This window comes from Neolamprologus brichardi, chromosome 11 (assembly GCF_056152115.1).
Source record: "Neolamprologus brichardi isolate AB-2024 chromosome 11, ASM5615211v1, whole genome shotgun sequence".
NCBI lineage: Eukaryota > Metazoa > Chordata > Actinopteri > Cichliformes > Cichlidae > Neolamprologus > Neolamprologus brichardi.
This window is the reverse complement of record NC_142114.1, coordinates 27,162,842-27,180,518: the sequence shown is the minus strand read 5'-3', so window position 1 is coordinate 27,180,518 and position 17,677 is coordinate 27,162,842. Positions and strand designations below refer to the sequence as shown.

The window sequence follows — 17,677 nt, the reverse complement described above, 5'->3', positions numbered from 1 at the left end:
AATATGTTGAAACATCCTTTCATGAGGAAAAAAGCTGAAGACCAGCACTGAGGCCAGAAATTTCACAGATTGCTGAACTTTTCACATAGTTGGTTAAAGGGGACCTATTATTATATCTATTTCCAGCTCCATATTTTTGTTGTTGTAGTTTTGGATAATTCAGTCAAAATCATCCCAGATTGTCACATGGTTTATTTTGTAGTGAGCTTTGAAGTTTTGTTCTGTGTGTGTTTTTGTGGGATGATCTGATATCGTCGTGTTGGTGTTGTTCCCAGATCATCATGAAAATGTTGTTCCAGGTTCAACATTGCAAGTGACCAATCACATTATTGTGACGTTATTCTTTTGCGCACCAACCCATTCGTGCATTTATGAAATTCCAATGTTGCAAGGACAATATCAATTCTGCTTAGCGTTTATTAAAGGGTTAGGGTCAGGGTCAGGGTCAGGGTCCGTTGATCGGCGGACAAAGGCGGTTTCTCACAGCTTAAGTACAGTTTTTTGTTTTACGCCGTTTTTTTCCCAAAGTCGCAAAAGTATGACATCACAACATTCTGATTGGTCACTTGTAATGTTGATCCTGGAACAACCTTTAGTATGATGATCTGGGAACAACACCAACACGAGGATATCAGATCGTGCGTTTTTGTGTGTAAATTTAAACAGCTCCTGTCACCACTGTCCTTTAAAATTTGTAGTAAATAATGTTTCCATTAAGAGTAGTGTTAGTGTATAGAAACAAACGTGGACACTACAAAGTAAGATGGCTTTCCGTTGCCAGACGCCTTCTTGGATGCATCTTATGTTGGGATTCTCCTCCTTCTGACGCTCAGTTTACTTCAGCTGCACTCTGTTTTATCAAAATACCAGTATTCGTGTGGGGCTTGGCCCTAAACATGCAGGTGAGGACTCGGTAAAAAGAATAGAGTCAAAGCTTTGAGCCACTCACCTGCAGCAGTTATGCACTTGCTTAGATAACATCTCCCCTTCTCATTCCACATAATATAGACTTCTAGTGGCAACTGTCATCACCACAGCAGGCAGAAAATAAGCTTTCTGTTGTTGTTGTTAAATTTTGTGCCACAAGAATACCAACGGTGGGTTTTTAACAGAAGAGGCGTTTGCACCGGCGCATACCATTTGTAAATCCGGCCCTGTGTCTCAGCGGCTTGGGAACGCCTCGTTGTTCTCCAGAAGAGCTGCAGGAGGAGTCTCAGCTTAAACTGCTACCCCCACAACCCAGATAAGTGGCAGATGATGGATGTTTAGCATGAACAGTATATATGACAGGATCAAATTAAAGCATAATAGTTCCCCTTTAATCTGATGGCTGTTCACGTGCAGATTTATTTGATTATATTCTGTTGACTGCAGCCTATGCACTGGACAGTCTGGCTTTAACACGGTGAGACCAGTAAAGAAGCCGTCTTTGAAGCCTTAGCGCTGTATTTGTTGGATGTGTTTCAGTGATGGTGAAGAGGGAATTTGTGTATTGTTTGTCTTAAAGTCGGTTTCAGAAAGACTCCATCACCACCACGCAGTCCTTTTGGCACACATGGCGGATGTTCCTGCTGTTTCCCTGCAGCTGCGCTTTTCACTCGTGCATTCTTTAATAGCGGTTGCTCGCAGTGTTTTCTTTGATGTAGAAAAACTTAAGTTTATTCTGGTCTGACATTTCAGTTTGTTCCAGAGCATCCTCAAGTGGTATCTGATGTTTATCAATTCCCTCTTTAAGAGTCTAAGAGAGGCTTTTTCCTGTAAACATGATCGGAGCAGATAATTTTACATCGGCATAGAAATTCAGAAGCATGTCTCATGACCAACAGTCTTTCATCAACTTAACCTGATCCCTGTTGGCTCTAGGTGACAATAACCATGAGATAGGTCAGCGATGTTGCAAAGATTAGTCCTGCTCTCATGCTTTAAGATAAAGGTTATCTTTTGCCATCGGCACCTATCTGTGGATTACTCCGTCTATGAGGTGTGGTAGTGTGGGTGATTAAATGTGCGAAGGACTCTCTGGTTGCGCAGGCCGAGCCGAACAATGGGAAGGAAAGGTCATTTAATATATATGGAAATGTTACGGCTGGCTGTGATTACGTGGCGCAGCTTGGATAGTTTTTAGGAACTGAGAGTGAAAGGTAAAAATGACGAAGCAGGCCTGTTGTACAGTGTCCTCTTTATGCATCACAAAGAAACTGAAACCTCAAGACGGTTTGCAGAGGAAAAGGAAACTGTCCATTTTTATTTTCTCCCAGCTTTCAGTTCACTTGAGGATTTTCGTTGAGGCAAAATACTGAAGGGCGGTGTGAGTGGTCATTAAGTTGAACATCCTCACAGGCAACGCAGTCATGAATTCATTGCAGGTTTCATACACGCAGAAGTCGTAAGCTCGTCTAAAGATCACCCAGCTGAGGCGAATGTGAGAACACTGAGTTTTCTTACAAGGTCCATGGAAACCTCATTGAGTGTTGAAGCAGAGTATTTCCTGCTGTGCTACATCTGAAAACAGACAACTGGAAAATATCCTGACCTGAGAAAATGACCGGTGGGTGGGTGGGTGGGTGGGTGGGTGGGTGGGTGGGTGGGTGTGTGTGTGTGTGTGTGTGTGTGTGTGTGTGTGTGTGTGTGTGTGTGTGTGTGTGTGTGTGTGTGTGTGTGTGTGTGTGTGTGTGTGTGTGAGAGAGAAAACGGCTTTGGTGTTGTGCTCATTGTTGAGGTCAGTGTGAGATTTGATTACTCGCTCCTTCTCACAGACACCGCCAGCATAAAAACATGACTGAATCGTGTCAACTACACAGCCTGCTGCTGCTAATGTTAGCCATGCTCGACAAATCATCCTGTATGCCTTTTACAGGAGATTTATGTGAAGGTTAAATAATATATTTCTTATTTAAACAAACAAATATATAAAAATGGAGCAAAGAGAAGCAAAAATGATGGCGTGAAGAGGGTTAGGGCCAGGGTAGGCTGTGTTTTTGATCATGAGGTCCATGTCAGAGGACATGGGCCTTGGCCAGATGGTGAATTCACAGAAAAGATGCCTCAGAATAACTGTGGGGTAGTGGTATCCGTCATATGTCACCAAAAGAGGTGAAAGGCCCTGAGTAATTAGGACAAAGACAGAAACCTTTTTGGTATATGAATCTCACTGAATAAGGGCTCTGTTTTACTCATTTGTCTGGAGCTGAACTAAGCAGTAAGTGAGTTTACAGCACCTCTGTAAAGGAAAGAGGTGCGTTTGTTTTGTAACCAAAGCAAAACAGAGCTGTGTCCCAAAAGTGGAAGCGGCCTATATAACACCTCATTTTCAATTCACGTCACTGGAAGACAGAAATTTGATGTAAAATAAAATGTTTTTAATAACACAACACTCATGTATGTATATTTAACCACATCCATTAGATTTTGGTGCCGTTTTTTTCTGTTCTGTTTTAATCAACTACTAAATTAGTCATCAGGAAAGTCCCTCATTCATCCCTAAAATAAATGTCCGGAGAAAGAATGAACCAAAAAGCAGAAGCGGAATGAATCTGTGGTGAAACGTCATATTGGGGCTCTGCTGTGTAGGAAGCAGCACAGCTGTCAAAGTGGGTTCCTCCGTGATCATAATCTCCGAGGACAAGGCAGTGGCAAGTTTCTCACGGACACCCGCACACTAATGCATCCCAGACCCCTCGAACAAATGACCCAAATACTACATCGAGGCGTTTGGCTGACAGTGCACTGCAGATGTAGCGTGTTATTGACCGCAGATTATTGTTATTTCAGCCCGTAACAAAGCCTTTAAACAGCACTGTTAAGGTGGTGAACGTCATGTAAGTGTGCAGAGCTGCTTCTGTCTGCCTGAAGAGAGGATTGTTTTCCCACAGAGGCAGAGAAAGACAGAAGGGACGGAGAATATTTATGACTGTCACTGTCAGGGTTGGTTGTAAGATTATTGCAGGTTAGCTCTTTTTCAGTTTCACAATTTCACTTGATTATTTATTTATTTATTTATTTATTTATTAAGGCACCAGCCAAGCATGATCACACAGAATCCAAAATCTTGAGTAAATATGTAAAATATTGTTTTTTCAAAAAAGATTTTAATTACATTTACTTTAAAACAAAAGCCTCACAGCAAGAAGCTCCTGGGTTTAAATCCACCATCGGCCTTTCGTTGTGGAGTTCGCATGCTCTCCCTGTGCATGTGTGGGCTCTCTCTGGGCGTTCTGGCTTCCTCCCACAGTCCAAAGACATGCAGTTAGTGGAGTTATGTTGACTGGTCATTCTAAATTGCCCACATGTGTAACTGTGAATGCCAATGGTTGTCTGTCTCTTTGTTAGTCCTGCGACATGCTGCAAACCTATCCACAGTATACCCCACCTCTCACCCAGTGGCAGCTGGGATAGGCTCCAGCCCCCACCCCTCTCCATTAGGATAAGAGGAACAAAATGCATGGATGAATGCAAGGAGGGGAAAAAACACCCGACTACAACGATTGCACTGAAATTTGTTTGTGATCAAATTATTATGGAGTCCCAGGTTTTTAGACTGGTAACATATAATTCAATCAAACATATCTTAATTTTTAATATATTTTTTTTTGAAACAAAAGAATTCTTTGAGCTATCAAAATGTTTTTTCTTTTCTTTAATTCTTTTATACATAGAAAGCAAGAATGCATGGATGCATGGAGACCATAAAACACATCTACAAGCATGTGTGCATATTGAAAAGACAGCAGGCAGCTTCTGTTTTTCCCAGCAGCAGTGAAGATGACACTGCGGTAAATTATGGTGAAGCTGGAGCCTCTCTGACACGCACGCAGCGAGAAGCAAAGCGGAAGCTTCGTGATTGGATGGAGTGAAAGAAAATGGAGTTGCTTTGGAGGCGACAGTGACAGCTCTTGCTGCTGTAATCGCTATCACCATAGAATTTGAAGAAAAAGTGAACAAACCCTCATGCACTGTGGGTTAGTTTTCACAGTGACAAAGCTATAGAATAAGTCTGAATAAAGGCTGCCTGGTTGTACATAAACTGCTAGCTTACTTTGCAGTAATCTTTAAATTTTTTTCCTGTAAATTTTGCTCCAAGCTGGCAGCAGCGACACCCTCTGTGTTGCAGGGTTTGACTAAAGGGGGGTATACCCAGCTAGATTAATTGCAGAGCTTATTATTATGCAAACACATTTTTTTTGTTAATTTTGACTATTAATTTAAAATGGACTATTAAAATGACTACATAGTCATATTGTGGTGGTGGTGCCACAGTCTGATGTAGTGGGCAGAGGGCGAGCCTTCCTCGGTGTGTCGCACCCTCTCTGTGGTCATTAGGAGTTAGGTATTGTTTATACTTCCTAATAATTCTCTGATGAACAAATCCAGGTGACTTAGTGGTATTTTGATCCTTAGTGGTGTTGCTGCTGGCCAAATGCTGGCCTGCATTTGTATAGCGCTTTATTTAGTCCCTAAGGACCCCAAAGTGCTGTACGCTACATTCAGTCATTCAGTCAAAATAGAAATATCTTGGTCACTTGAGGTTTTAAAGGTGTCTTTGCTGTGTTGGAACTCAAATACTGCCTTGGTTATCTGCTAACTACTCTATAATGTGTGGAACACAGAAAGTCAGGCATTTTAACTGATCACCACAACAGCCTGGTGAAGGAAATCTCTTACAAACACTTAAAATCGTGCATCTGCAGATGAACTGACCCAACTCGAACTTTATGACGGCCGCAGCGCTCAAATCTCCCAAAACTAATAGCTTGTGAGAGAGAGACTGTCAGATCCTGAATGAGCTGGCCTTCAACCAGCTGCAACAAAGCACCATGGGAGCGCCGGAGCCGGTGGGGGGAGGAGGTCTCCAAGCAACAGCCAGTGGTGGCATGCACATTCAGCTATTGACTTAGCCTTTATCCACAGCCCTTGTGCGGTTGTCAGCTCCCCTACAGCAATCTCGCTGCTGAGCGCGCACCTCTGCCGTGCCCTATCATCACTATCTTTCCTTCATGTCTGAGTTATTATTGCTACTACAATCTCATCGCCCTCAAAAGAAGTGAGCATCTCCTTGTATTGGGGATGCCAGAGAATGAAATAGTCACCTCTTTTATTCAGCGCGGTGTCACAAAAGCTTTTGAATAGATGTGATAAAAGTGTTACCTTGATATGCGAGTGTGTCTGTGTGTATGTAGCACAGAAATGTAAGCTGAAGAGTCACAGAAGGAAGATATCCTCAAGCAAGAAAAATAAGCTGTCTTTGTGGTTCTTTCCCAGCAGGAAATGCAGAGTAATGTTGAGCCGGTGAGTGGCTCAGCTCACTCGTCCACATTTGAAAAGAACTAAATCATTTATTTATCAGTCAGATTTACACTAAAAGGCCTGCGTTTGAAAGCCATACCCACTCACAGATAAAGGTGGGTGTGTGCTTGGAATAAGCTAGATGTTATAAAGCATCATTTGACAACATCTGAAGGTTGTTTTGAACAGTTGTTCAGACTGAAGGATGAGGTGAAAACCTGCTGTTTACAGCGAATGAGGCACAAAATGAGTTCACATAAAGGCAGGCGCTGACATAACGACTGCGGTGCCAGTTATGACAACATGTCCGGACCAATTTGGACCGAGTCTTTTCCAGGGTAGCTCAGCTTGTGTTCACATTCAGCGGACAAACTAAGTGGTGTGTGATGTATAAAGATTGCAGTTGTTTTTGTTGCTCCAACATCAGCAGCCACGCAAAGATCTCATTATTTGAAGATGTAAATTTTTCATTTTTTAACTAAATGTTATCATTCTTTTTTGTTTTTAAGTTAATCAAATCATTTGATTACAGATCAAATACATTTTCAAATCCACTTGTGAATAACACTTTCAAATAGTTTTCCGTGTTTTCAAAAAAGATCCAACCTCCAGTCCATCGTAGTATGTTAGTCTTCCACTTAGTCTCAGGCTACGTGGAGTATTTCCGACATCCTTCTCCCAGCAGAACTTTTGAGTTCCTCCCTCTAGATGAGCGTGCCTGAGAAACCTCCAAAGGCACACAGGACGCATCCTAACCTGATGGCCAGACCAGCAGTAGCAGTTCAGCTGTTCTCCCTCTCTACCCTACACTGGAAACTCATTTCAGCTGCTTGTATTTGCAAACTTGCTCTTTTAGATCTCATGACCACGGGAGGGTTGGAATAGGGATGGTAAAGCCTTTTGGCTCGGCTCTCTTCACAACAACAGTCTGGTGCAACGCCTACATTACTGCAGGACTTCCCAAGATACTTGAACTCCCTCGCTTGGAGCAGCCTTTCTTCCCCCAACCCAGAGAACCATAGCCTTCTGCTCCTCAGGCCTGAAACCCGTCCAATTCAGCTACTCACCGGTGGATTTCACTCATGACTCAATTGAATTAGATTCTCACAGTCTGGACACTCTGCTCAGTCAGCTGTGATTCTCCCTGTTCTCTACAGGCTGCACTGCTGTTCTTTTCACTTATCTGCTCTGGCTCAACATGCTATCCCCGACCCGACCACAACTACAACTCCTCCCTCTTTATATTTATCTGTTAAAAAAATCAAGCTAGCATTTGGTCATCATATAACATTCATATCAAAATGTAAATTACAGCATTTAAGTAGCAGGAACTGGAAATGCACAGGAGGAAATGATGGTACCAAAGCAGCCAATCACGGCTGTTCTTTCCTACGTTGATTTTGAGAGGTGCTCATCAGGTTTCAGTGTAGGATGTTAACTTTTTCCTTCAAAATGCCAGTGGATTCAATTGACCCACTTGTTCTAGTGTTGCCCATGTTTGACATTTCTGACTCTTATGATTGACACGTTACACTAAACAGATCTGCTGTCCTGAAAGCTCGACTCCACTAGTTCTCTGCTCTGATTTAACTTCTTTTTAGAAGGGATAGTTGGATGAGAGGAGCAGTTCATAATGTGTGTTTTTCCTCACTTTATATTGTTATGACAGGCCCAAACTGCTGGCTATCAGATGTCAACATCTGTCTCTGTGTGCCTGTAAATCCTTCTTCTTTGTGCTCACTGCCTACAGTGGCTTTAGCTGTTGTGCTCAGTCCGAACGTTTGCTTGGAGGTGAAACGAAGCCTGAAATTTTGGGGTTATTTGGTGTCTTTTCAGCATATTTAGACAGCACTGTTTGTGCCTGCCAAAACAAACTAAACCAGTGTTGTAACACTCCACGGTTTAAATGGACCCTCTTACCACGCGTGTGCTGTTTAACACCACCTGTGTCCTTTATGCGGCAATCACTCATCCAGCAGTCACCGTGCACCGTTTTAAATATCACGCTTTAAAGTTTACAGATACAAATGACTAAAACCACGATTCTTTTCAAAGTCAGATTGTTTTATTATTATATCAAGTGTATTCTGCTGTAAGTCCCCAGAGAATAAGTAGTCATAATGAGCTAATTAAAGAAGGCTTAAGAGACGGGCAGTGTAAAAGTAGATTAGTGGAAATTTGTGTGTGTTGACACTGGAAGGAAGAGGGAAATGTCTCAAGTCTGATGTCTGATTTCTATTTACGGAGAGTGATCTATTGTCAGGGGCATGCTTAGAGCCAGATGCTGCTTTTAACAGTTTAACGTTGGAGGCTGTTGCAGAGTCTCTTCCAGGAAATATCGCTCAAGCTCTTGGTTTAAATAAAAGTGCTCTCACAGCCCCGTGTGCCTGCGCTTCATATGCACACATTTGTTAGCACATCTGCCAGACGCTAAGGGTTGGCATTAAACACCATCCCTGGTAATTACATGAAATAGGAGGGATTGTTCATTGTCCCGGGCTTTGTGATCTGGACATTGTCCCGGTCTCTAAATGGCTCTGTGCCAGATCAGGGTCTTATTGTAGACAATGGTGGTTGGGGGGAAGGAAGCCCTTAATATGGAAATGGTATTAATTACGGCGCCTATACAACAGATGTGACCTTCAATCTCTGCGTGGCATAAATACTCCTCTAATGAAGACAAAAACAGCATGAATATTTAATCCTTTTGCACCAGTTGGGCTTTTTAAATATCTCATGTAAAAGTCTTTAAGGTTATATTTGTCTTTTTTTTTTTGTTGTTGTCATTTTTCAACAAAAAATAGAACAAATAAATCCCACAATCATGGCTGTCAGCGGTAAAATGATATGCGTATGGTGTCGGGAATAAAAGTGAAGGGCACACATTCAACAACGGAAAAGAAAACGTGACAGAAAAAGTGCTGGAATGTGTAAAACATCTGGACACAAGTACACCAGATTGTAGTGGAATTAAATGCTTTATATATTAGAATATACACCTAAATATAAGATTTACAGATGCAGAATCAAACACAAATGTTTTTGTTCTGTGTAGTGAGGCAGTTTTCACTTGCTCAAAGTTCAAATTGAATAAATGGTAGAAAACGAACTCTGCTAATATTCATTTATTTATGAGAATATGTTTATGACCCATGAGCTTTACTCGAGTGGGTGGCCCCACTATCAAGAAAATCTCCACTCTCTCATTTTCAAAATTCAGTCTGCTAACCAGTCAGCCCCGGCCCTTCTCTCTCTTCATGTTTCCCTACGGGTGGGCTCATTTCCAGCTCCACCGTCTTGGGCTACTCGTGGTGACGGCACTACTTGTTCTGTTATGGAGATTTGCTGTGAGCTGGTGGTCCGCTCTAACCAGAGCTTACAGCAGGTGGAGAGCTGGCTGAAGTGACCACAAGGCTGCAGAGCAGAGCGAGGACTACCATCACGAACTGCTGTACGAGATGTGGAGTACAAGTCTGTCCACAGGAAGAGAAACAAAATGAAGAGAGGCGATAAGCCGCTCTTTTATTGTCAGAGTGTATATATTATGATTTATTAATGTATTTAAGCGGGGTGCACCTCCTTTCATGCTCACACACGCGCTCCCTGCCCAAGCTTCATGTTTTATTGATGATTATAGCGATGGTTTAGTTTTCCTTTTAGGAGAACTAAACAATCAGATTCTGGGCCCGTGTGCGTAACACTCACTCATATCCAGAGATCTGCTCCGTTAGTTCTTCCATCCATCCATCCATCTTCATCCGCTTTATCCGGGGCCGGGTCGCGGGGGCAGCAGCCTAGGCAAAGAGGCCCAGACCTCCCTCTCCCCAGCCACCTCCTCCAGCTCGTCCGGGGGAACACCAAGGCGTTCCCAGGCCAGCCGAGAGATATAATCTCTCCAGCGTGTCCTGGGTCTGCCCCGGGGCCTCCTCCCGGTGGGACATGCCTGGAACACCTCACCCAGGAGGCATCCTTGTCAGATGCCCAAACCACCTCAGCTGGCTCCTTTCGATGTGGAGCAGCGGCCCTACTCTGAGCCCCTCCCGGATGGCCGAACTTCTCACCCTATCTCTAAGGGAGAGGCCAGCCACCCTTCGGAGGAAGCTCATTTCCGCCGCTTGTATCTGCGATCTCGTCCTTTCGGTCACTACCCACAGCTCGTGGCCATAGGTGAGGGTAGGGACGTAGATCGACCGGTAAATTGAGAGCTTCGCTTTTACACTCAGCTCCCTCTTCACCACGATGGACCGGTGCAGCGTCTGCATTACTGCAGCTGCAGCCCCAATCCGTCTGTCGATCTCCGGCTTCCTTCTCCCATCACTCACGAACAAGACCCCGAGATACTTGAACTGCTCCACTTGGGGCAGGAACTCATCCCCGATCCGGAGTGGGCACTCCACCCTTTTCCGGCTGAGAACCATGGCCTCAGATTTGGAGGTGCTGATCCTCATTCCCGCTGCTTCACACTCTTCCTTAAAAAAAAACAAACTAAACAATAAAACTAAACCTGCAGAAAAAAATCATTGCATTTCATTTCACAGTCGGATATGATATCCAGTGTTTTTCCCAGCTTTCCCCAAATTGTGTAGTTGTGTAGTCTGAGAGAATATCAATTCTTCCATTTCACACGTTTCCTGAAGTATTTTTATCCATTCAGGAAGAGCTGCAGAGTCTTTATGCAACTGATTCTTAGTTATTGCTTTATCTGTCTTATTTTTAGAGCCCAGTTGGCACATTGTTGGCATCAAAAAAGTGTCACCAAAATGAATCTGTGAGCTGATTATTGAGCTTACCTCTGTTACCACATCAACCAGTGAGAGGAAACCACAGAACAAAACCAAAGCACACTCTAACACTGGCCATTACTGTTTTTTATTTTTTATTTTTGGAGCTTTAAAGCCTTTTTGCAGATGAATTACTTCCATGTACACATGCGTTGCTGGTCTTCTTCTGTTCGCTTTTTGTGTGTCTTTCATTTATTGAGGTCTCATGCTCATGCAGTATCATTAGTGTGTGTCAGTTTTTCAGAAATGCTTCACTTCCTCGACCCCCCAGTGGCAAGAAATCCAATCTTCTGATCAAAATGTTGAAATATGGTGTAAATCCTTCAAAAATAGCCTTGAACTAAAAAACCCTCAACCCTCCGTGGCTTCAGCATTCCCCAAATCTCCATCATTAACTTGTCAGAAGCAGGCATTTTACCGCCTCAGCTGCCGCCCCAAATCTCTATCAGCCCGCTGGCGGTATGAACACCAGGATGTCGATTTCAATGCTCCGTGCTGATTAACATATTAACCAATCTTTTGTTTCAATTTTCCAGCGCCGGCCCCAAAGGAGACAACATCTACGAGTGGAGGTCGACCATCCTGGGGCCACCGGGCTCAGTGTACGAGGGAGGGGTCTTCTTCCTGGACATCGCCTTCACACCAGACTACCCTTTCAAACCCCCCAAGGTCAGCAGTCAGAAGACGCAATTGTTTAGTCGTTTGGATTTTTTAGCAGCGGGCCAAATATTAACTACACACTGCACAGACTCTGGAAGGACTGTGGGGGTGTGGAGGATATATCTGGCTCATTTCTTAATCTGGAAACCAATGATTAGCCTGCAGCAGTGCACAAAGCATGACCACATATTTCCTTTCATAATAAAAGCGCATTCGTGTGATATTTTCGCAGCAGTAAGGTAAAGACCAACATCTGAACCTGCAATTCCCAAATGTAGACACCCACGTCCCATTTTCAAATCTGAAAAGGATGTTTCCTTTGTTTTGTTTTCGCTGGTTGATTCTCCAGTAAGAGCTGAACTTCTGCTCTATTTGACTTGTTTTGGTGTTCAACATCCAACATGTTGTTTGAGGAATAAGTGCTGCAGTTGAGTTGAAAATTTGACCCGTCCTGTTTTCACTGTGTGAAGGACTCCCATTCTTGTAATATGTGGCGTTGTCTGCAGAGTACTTTCAGTGATGTCGAGTTGACGCCATTTACTGAACATGCAGACTGTTGGGGACGCTCTCCTTTAGTCTGTAGTGCTCCCGATTGTACTTTCACTTGGCCTTCATTCCCCCCACCCACCCACACTCTCCATGTTAGTTACGTGCACCCCTCCCCGTGCTCCCTCACCCTCTTCTCTCCCTCTTCCTCGCTCTTTGTGCCATGTAACCACCAACTCTGTGTTTGACAGCAGACTCAAACAAATCCACAGGCTCCGGCCCAGCTTTCTGTAGCCAGAGGGAGCTCGAGTGTTTCCGCCCCCTTCAATACCGCCAACCCCTCCAACACACTGTGATCTACAGCCAGCCCCCCCACACACACACACACACACACACACACGTCTTCGTCCTTTAGCCACCGTACACTCCTCACTGCAGAAACACTTTCACATCTGAGGCTTCTTTACAAGAAAATAAAAAAAGTCAACCTAACAAGTTCACCAGGTGGATGTGTTTGTGTTTCTGAGCCAGGAAAGAGGAGCGCTGTGTCCGCAGAGGCGGTGGGGGTGGGAGGGGTTGGTTATTTATAACGTCCTGCCTTGTGTGTGATTTTCAGCGCTGGCCCCAAAGGAGGGGATAGGTTGGGGGGGGTGCCAGCGCTCATTAGAGGTTTCCTCTGGAGGGTCAGGGTCAGGAGGGCCAGATGTTCATGATTGGAGAAGCAGAGGTGTCAAGTGTCAGGACCATACAGATGTCAAGCTGGAATCTGAGCGAGACGGCAGACATAAACAGCTCTGTGTTTGGAGGCTGTTAGCTGAGAGGGCGTGTTATGCAGTCTGTGTGGTTGCAGGAGCCTGTTTGCTGAGACAGGTAAGCTGATCAACTCTGGATGTGCTCGGTTGTTTTTACACCATGCTGCCCTCTGTTGGTCAGCCAGTTTCAGCAAAAATGTAAAAATGTGAAAAATTCCAGAGGATAAAACCAAAAATAATGACGTTCACAATAATAAAAAACAGCTGTTTTAGATTAACTGTGTATTTATGGCTCAGTATTGATCCAGAAACTGTGACAAATGGTGCAGAATGGCCCTCAGTGAAGCGATCAGGCAGACCCATTATACTAGGCCTGATGCTGATACATCAGTGTTAATGTGAGTAACGGAGAAAAGCTTTTAAGCTGCCCTCCTCTGTCTCACCTGTTATTATCACTGAAAGTATCAGACTACATGGTAACATATTCTTTTTTTAAGATCTTTTATTTTATCCCACTTACAGCTAACATGCTGGTTTTACAGGCTTAATCATTTGTTGCCCTTTTTACTCGTCTTCTGCTGGGTGGTGGCTTTCAGTGTTGGTTGAGTGTTAGTGTTTATGGAATTAAAACAGACTTCCACTTATCTGGATCCAGGTGCCGGGGGGGTTGACAGTGTAGGCAGAGATGTCTTGATGCATGCTCAATCATCCAGGTGAGTAAATCTCCAAAAGTTGATTCTACTCATCTGGACGTAGCGCTGTGGGAGAAACGTCTCGTCACTCATCCAAGTGACTTCTTCAGTCCCAGCTGACTGCAGGTTTCCCCAATCTTATAAACAGTACATTTGCATAATGAGGAGATCAATTCGTTAATCTTAATTGTGTAGGCAGAGATGCCTTCCCAATGCCACTGCTTTTAGTTTCTCTGGAGAAGAGACAGAGGTGTTCCCAGGGAAGCCAAGGTCCTGGTTCTGCCCCAGGGTCTCCTCCCAGTTGGTGTTGCACAAAGCATGTCACCAAGCTGGCATCCAGGAAGCATCCTGATCAGAAGCTGGAACCATTTTAATTGGATCCTTTTGGAGGAGTAGCAGCTCTACTCAGAGTCCCTCTTGCATGACCGAGCTCCTCGTCCTGTCTCTAAGGGGGAGCTCTTTCAATGGTAGCTCATTTCCACCTCTTGTACCCGGAGTCTTATTCTTTTCTCCCCAGAGCTCACGGTGATATTTGAGGGTGGTTACATAGAGCAGCCAGAAGCCAGCCCTTCTTCTCTAAAGTGCATTTGTCTTTGTGTCTGCAGGTAACTTTCCGTACCAGGATCTATCACTGCAACATCAACAGTCAGGGGGTGATCTGCCTGGACATCCTGAAGGACAACTGGAGCCCCGCCCTCACCATCTCCAAGGTGTTGCTGTCCATCTGCTCCCTGCTCACAGACTGTAACCCAGGTATCTGTTTAATGCTGTTTGTTATGGCCAAAGACTTTTTAATGTAGGTAACGGTTCTGTCTTCATTTCCTTCTTTCTGTCCTTTGAATGCAGTGTTTGTTTTTACTTAACTCTGGTGTGAAATGTAGTCTTATGTTTCCAGAATGCTAACTATTCCTGTGTATTAAAGAAACCACAGCCAATTCAAGCCCTCATTGTTTCCCCAAGACTGTCAGATGCTTAAAGTTGTAAATATCAAAACCACATTTCGCGGCAGGAAAGAACAACTGACCCACAGTCTTATAAGAAGAAACACAATGTCATGTTAAAAAACAAACCAAAAAAACACTGGGCTGTTATTAGCTTTGTGGCTTCAGAGCAAGATGTTATGTTTGCACAGTGTCGGCAACCATTAAGCAGCTACACTTGAAGAGGTGAGACAGGAAGTAGCAGAAACTCAGGACTTTATGTAGAAAAATGTAAGGTTATCAAATGTTAACGTTATTTACACTCATTTTAAGCTTAATGCTTTGAAATTGAGTCATTGTTGGGTGTATAGTGTATGACGAGACCCTATTAAAGAGTCTTCCTCATAGCTATACTGCAAAAAAGTTATTCGGGTGAGGTTTGGCCAGCTGCTGGTCCAGTGACTCTTTTTCCAGCAGCAGCTTGAGTTCACAGGCTAAAGTGAACGTGAACAACAGAGATTTTAGTTTGCTGTTAATACACTCAGAAAAATAATTATTGGCCCTCTTCAGCAGTAGTTTTTAATTAAATCAAATTTAAAAATTAAAAAAAAAATCAAAGCTTTTTATTATTCATTAAGGAAAATGTGCTTGGTATAAACTCAATCTATATGAGTCTAGTCAATTTTATTTGACCCAATTCCATTAACTTTAACATTTTACTTGTGTAACAAAATTACAAGGAAAGTCTAAATGTAATCAAAGTACCGAAAGTCAGAAGTTTAGACATCAATATTTTTTCAAGTGTATCCTGTTTTCAAATACAGGAAGTGTTTACGGTTACCAAAATAAGAGACTGTTCTTACTCCTAGTTTATACTTGCCTTTGTTGCCCTGGTGAATGGCAGCACAAGCCAAAGTGCAGGTGCACGCCTTGCTTTGTAGGGGCAGGTTGGTCTTTACTGCAGTTTCACTGCTCTCGTACAGAAGCTCAGAGAGTCTCTGCTTCAGCATCTTCAAAAGATCGAATCATTCTGGGAAAAACAACTTTAAAATCTGTGTGACTGCTTTCTTGACCGTACCAGTGTTGGGCTGTGCTCTGTTCTTTTTGTTCTTCATGGTGACACCTACAGAGCACCAGGATAAATGGTTTATAGGGCTGTGGTGATGTTACACACAGTAGCAGAGCGTAACAATGATTGTAAGCACAGCAGGAAGACGTTTGCGGCTAAAAATAGACATGTGCAAAGTGTAAAACAGGAAACCTGAATCAGAGTTATTAAGGTCCAGCCCAGGCAGCCTAAAGTCTTCTCAACAAACAGATTTATAACAGCAGCAGTGAAGCAATCAAAACTTTGCAGGCAAAAAGCCACTGAAGATCTTATCAGTCCACCTTATCAAGAAGCTTAAAAGCTGAATGAAAAACCATCTTTTCAGCTGCTTTCATCCACAGCTGGTTTCTTTTACAAAGCATCCGACTTAAGGTTCTGAGGTCTAAACCATCATCAGTGAGGACCCGGACTGTGAGCTATCAGATAATGTCGCTTTTGTTCTCTGAAGCCAAAGACACACGTCAAAACCCATTTACATTTTTTACCAACAATTACGTTTTGCTTTTCTCCGAAACATAGGATTAGGATTAAGAACTCACAGGATTAAAAAGAAAGAAAGTCTGTCGGTGTGTGCAGATAAACAGCTTGTTTAGTTTGCCTCAATCTTTAAATTTGGCAGTTTCCTTGTAAACGTTGCTGCCATCTGACAGCAGCCCTCCAGCATGCAGGGATGTGTCTAAACCGGAGAGCAGAGTGTACTCAGCAATATTTATTCCAGCTCTTGAGATGTTTTTGGTTTTCTTGGCCAGTTAGGGGAAAAACGGTTACTTTGGAAACCATTTCTTTAGGACGGTTTGTTTATTTCTTTATTCATTAGGACTCGCAATGGCCGGAACACAAAGCACAGCTAATCAGCATTAAATACATCCAACAACTTTAACCGTGCACTAAAATTAATGAAAGCAGGCAAATTTCAGTGATGAAGAAAGATTAATCGGTCACATCAAAATAAAGATCCACAGGTTTTCCTTCAGTGACTGCTTGAATGAGCCTCTGTTTGATATTGTTTGGCAACCAGAGCGCTCAACCATAATGATCTGCATTCTTCTGTTATGCTGCATTTCCATTGCTTATTTTATGTGACGTGTTGTTTGTTTGTTATCTGGACTTTTGAGTCTGTAATAAAGATTTATTGATCTCTCGCTCTCTCTGTGTTTCAGCCGACCCTCTGGTGGGAAGCATCGCCACACAGTACTTGACCAACAGAACAGAGCATGACAGAATAGCCAAACAATGGACGAAGAGATACGCCACATAGACTCCCTGCCGTGACCCGCCCCCTCCTTCACGTCCCTCACCCCTCACTGAACCTCTCTCTACCTCTCTCACCCCTTAGTCTGTCAAAGCACACTCACTAAGTGCAGCGGTAAATCTGCCCTCCTGTCACCCTTCCTCTTCCATCTTCCTCCTCTTTCTCCTCTTCTTCTTCTTCTTCCCTCTTTTATCTACCTTTTCTGTGTAAAAACAAAAAACAAACGAAAGAAAACAAAAAAAAATGTCCTTTGTTCCTTGTTGACTTGAAAGCTTCTTTTTTATACAAAGAGTAGATTGGGATTTTTATTTTCCAATATCTGAATGTTGGAAGTATTGTATTGGAGAAAAAAAACACAGAATATTATAATTATCATAAGCATTGTCCTTCAGCTATACATTATGTATTCTCATTTTCTTAGTGGCACCTGGAACAAACATGCAGAGTATGCTTTTACTTTGTTTTCCTCGTTTTTATTTTTTTGGTTGTCACCAGTATGATATCTGCATGGAACAGGAAAGTGGCTCCTTCATGCTTTTTAACTTTCTCTGATTTTGTTTGTACTGTATGTATTTTTTCAAAGGCTTTTGAGGCAGACCGCAAAAGTATAGGTCTGCCTGTGAAAGAGGCAGGACTTGTATATTTACTGGCTACCCGCCACCTCTGCAATTGCAGAGTGGTTTGTTGTGCACTTGTATTACTGAAGCACCCAATAAAACACACTGTGGTTGGCTTGTGAGAAAA

At 43.2% G+C, this 17,677-nt stretch overlaps 1 protein-coding gene across 1 annotated transcript in view; it reads left to right on the top strand.

The window, feature by feature from the left end:
• Window positions 1–17,677, top strand: part of ube2e2 (ubiquitin-conjugating enzyme E2E 2) — a 36,013-nt gene extending 18,336 nt beyond the window's left edge. The window contains exons 4-6 of the mRNA XM_006801781.3: window positions 11,600–11,732; window positions 14,259–14,406; window positions 16,842–17,677. Coding sequence (XP_006801844.1) covers window positions 11,600–11,732; window positions 14,259–14,406; window positions 16,842–16,939 — 379 coding nt within the window. The 3' untranslated portion in view covers window positions 16,940–17,677. The remainder of the gene's footprint in view (window positions 1–11,599; window positions 11,733–14,258; window positions 14,407–16,841) is intronic.